General features: G+C 32.7%; 1 protein-coding gene across 1 annotated transcript; it reads left to right on the forward strand.

Annotated features, from left to right (window-relative positions):
* The first annotated feature begins 497 nt into the window (after positions 1–497).
* LOC141590949 (uncharacterized) lies at positions 498–1,965 on the forward strand. Its single transcript, XM_074411455.1, has one exon. The coding sequence runs from the start codon at positions 880–882 to the stop codon at positions 1,819–1,821; it is 942 nt and encodes a 313-aa protein (XP_074267556.1). The 5' UTR covers positions 498–879; the 3' UTR covers positions 1,822–1,965.
* Positions 1,966–3,573: the final 1,608 nt, after the last annotated feature.

Genomic DNA, 3,573 nt, shown 5'->3' on the forward strand with positions numbered 1-3,573 from the left:
ATGGCGCGCCTTATTCTATTTGGAAGTTTTTCTTTCCATTTAACTTGGATTAAATTTTATCACTAACGAGAAGAGTTTAGTTACTTCTAATTCTCTCGTTGATTGAGGTGTAGGATGACATGATAAGCTCGATGTACCACAATTATATAACAGTTTCCTACATAAAAGTTAATACACACTTGGACAATACAAGATAATTTGGATAAAACAAAGCTACATAAACACTTTTATGTTTACAAAGATTATATTAGTTCAACTCCAAATGATTTAGTCACCTTTCTGTTTACTAAAGGTTATATTAGTTCAATTCAAATAATTCAAATAATTAGCTCAAATTCGGGTTCAACTCAAAACAATTCAAAATCAATATTCCTTTTTACTATTTAATTTATATATTTCATATAAACTTTGCACTCTTATATACTCCACACATTATTTACCCTAAGAAAACACAATTCATCACCACCATTACCAGTTTACCACTACCAAAATGAAATCTCTCCCGTCCACCTCACCCAAAAATTTGCTAACAACCCAAATACCATAGGATATGCTCATATGCCCCTTCAAGTACTCTTTACCTTTTCTAGTTTATAAAGGATATCCTCTCTTCCTCACTTCCCCCACCCTTTCACATTATCCACCATTTTAATACCTTCTTTAACCCCGACACCCATAAATCCGGATTAACTCCCTCTTATACTTTTCCCTTATTTCTTTATTCTTCGAATATTCCTTCCCAAACACCTTCCTATATATACCTTCTCACTTCCCTTACCCTTCCTCAAATGTTCCTACCTACACAAACATCACATTAACACATAATCACATACTATTAACCTAACTTTTTATTCATTTTTATTCTTATTTTTTAAAAAAATGTCGAGTAATAAGCGGTTAACCGAACCGTTTAACGAGAAGGTACGAGCGAGGATATTCGGGTTAAGTAGTGGTAGTAACAGTAGTATTAGCGGAAGCGAACACGAAGGTGAATACGGCCTCGTATCACCTTCGCCATCGCCTTCGCCTTGCTTATCATACCTAGTCCAGAACTTTCTAGAAGATGAGCCGAGCGAGTCGGATAACCATAACCACAACACGGACGCGAAGCCGAGTCTAGCGAGCTCGTCCGATTCTGACTCGGACGAAATACTCCGATCAGATCCGACGGCGTTAATTAACGAGGTGATTAATCCAACGGTGTATAACAATGCGGATTGTTATCGTAATAAGCTTGTAGCTCAAGTTACTAAAGCGACGGAAATATTTTCGTTTTTTAGAAAGAGTAACAAAGCGATGTTTCATCGCAATTTAATGGCGTACCTTCGAGAAATCGGTTACGACGCCGGCGTGTGTAAAACTAACTGGACATCATCCGGTAACCTAAAAGCCGGAAATTACGAGTTTCTCGACGTTATATCGCCGGAAACTCGCGTCAGATACATTATCGACACCGAGTTTTCCGGCGAGTTTGAGATCGCTCGCGAGTCACCGAGTTACGAGAAATTGAGAAAATCATTACCGCGAGTTTTCGTCTCTAAACCTGACGATACGAAAACAATCGTACGATTGATGTGCGATGAAGCGCGAAGATCGATGAAGATCAGCGGTTTATCGTTACCGCCATGGAGGAAGAATAGATATATGCAGATGAAGTGGTTCGGTCCGTACCGTAGGAGTACTAGTCATTTTGCGGCGGCGACGACGGTTGTTTCTAAGGCGGCGGTGAGTGGTTTTCCGGTGAAATGTAGGGCGGTAGGGTTTGATGTCGCCGGAGATAGCGGTCTGTTTATGTTTCCTCCGGTGACTAGGACAAGATAGATGATGAGATGATTTGAATTTGATTGATTATGGTTATTAATTATGTGGATTATTTAGTTGGGTGTATTTTTTTGAATAATTTAATTAATGGAAGAACATGAATGATTTAGATAATGTTAAATTAAATTATCTGGTGTTAATTGTGGTATTATGATTTCAACGTACTGACATAGGAGGATTACTTTGAGATTTTGGTGTCTAGAGTATGATTTACCGATTTTTCAATTTTGATTAACATTGACAGATGTTATCAGGATCAGTTCATGTGTTAAAGGATAATTTAATTAATGAATTATTTAGCTTTTTATCGGAGTACATTTTAAGACTTGAGTACGAGATATTATCTTTAAAATAATATTATTATATTTTATACGTTATGTTGAATTCTTTACGTTTGCTTTATACATGTATATTAATACTCGTTATTTAGTTCATTTCTTTTGTTATACTTCCTCCATTCAACTCCATTCTACCACTTTGCTTTTTCACGTTTGTCAACGCGTGTTTTGCGCGGTAAATATCGTTAGGTACGTATTTGCAAAAATTATAAAAATTAGATATTTTTAATATACTCGTAAAGACGAATCAAACAAGATCCCACATGAATGTATTTTCACTTATGTATTGAGAGAAAATCGAAATTGAATATGCATTTGTGAATAGTGTAGAAAATAGAAATAGGTAGAGTGGAGTTGAATGGAGGAAGTATATTACTAAAATTTCAAAAGTTTGATATTCACAAATTGGTTATTTATAGTTTCCTTTATATAAAAAATCATTTATTGAAGATTCGAAGCCTTGAATAAGTTTATTACTTTCATGTGTTTGGTAAACGACGTATTTTGATAGCATACTAGTGTAGTGTCCGTGCTATAGCACGATACTTTTTAGATTCATTTTATAAAGAAATATTATCAATTAAATTATTTGCATAAATGAAGTATACTTTTAATTTAATGTTATAAATCTACTAAATATAATATTAATAAGAGGTTGAAAAAAAAGTTTACTACCATAAGAAGACATTTTAAGTTAAGTTATTTTTTTACTATTAAAAATAATACAATAATTTTATACCATTACATGCAACTAATTTATGACATTAATAGTACAATTATTAAGTTAGTTGTATAATTTTATTAAAACGCGTATTGATCTTAAAACGAAAAGCAGTAAAAACTATTCCTCGCGTCGAAAAAGACGATTTACGAATTATTAAAATAATGTTTTCACTTTTTTATTTTTAATAGAAAATACATAAGTGTTTTTACATCCTTCAAAAAATAGTCCATATTACTAAGACAAAAATTTACATAATAAATAACTGATGATTTCTACAAAAGTGGTAATAAATAAATATAATTTAAATTTAAATTTAAATTTATACGAAATCAAGTTCACTCATCTAGCTTATAATATGACATGTAGAGTCCAAAATTATGAGCTATTAATAACTTTTACTTTTATAGATGAGATAGAAAAAGTGGGCTACGTATAAGGTCCATAATTTACAATCCATCAAATCTTGTTGTGTTAGTAGTATCCAGAAAAATAGGCCAAATTAAGAAGAAGTCTCTTTTGGCGGGAAAACTAAGAGAATTTTTATTCTCTTAGTAGTAGGGGGGATTGATCGAAAATTACTATTTTTAAATATGCTGTTAATAGCAACATATTGGATTAGCTAATTACCAAACACCCTTTCTAATTCTGCTGATTTGTTTGATAGTCAAATCTGCTACTGAAATCTGTTAA

Source organism: Silene latifolia, chromosome 7, assembly GCF_048544455.1.
Source record: "Silene latifolia isolate original U9 population chromosome 7, ASM4854445v1, whole genome shotgun sequence".
In the NCBI taxonomy this organism is placed as follows: Eukaryota; Viridiplantae; Streptophyta; class Magnoliopsida; order Caryophyllales; family Caryophyllaceae; genus Silene; species Silene latifolia.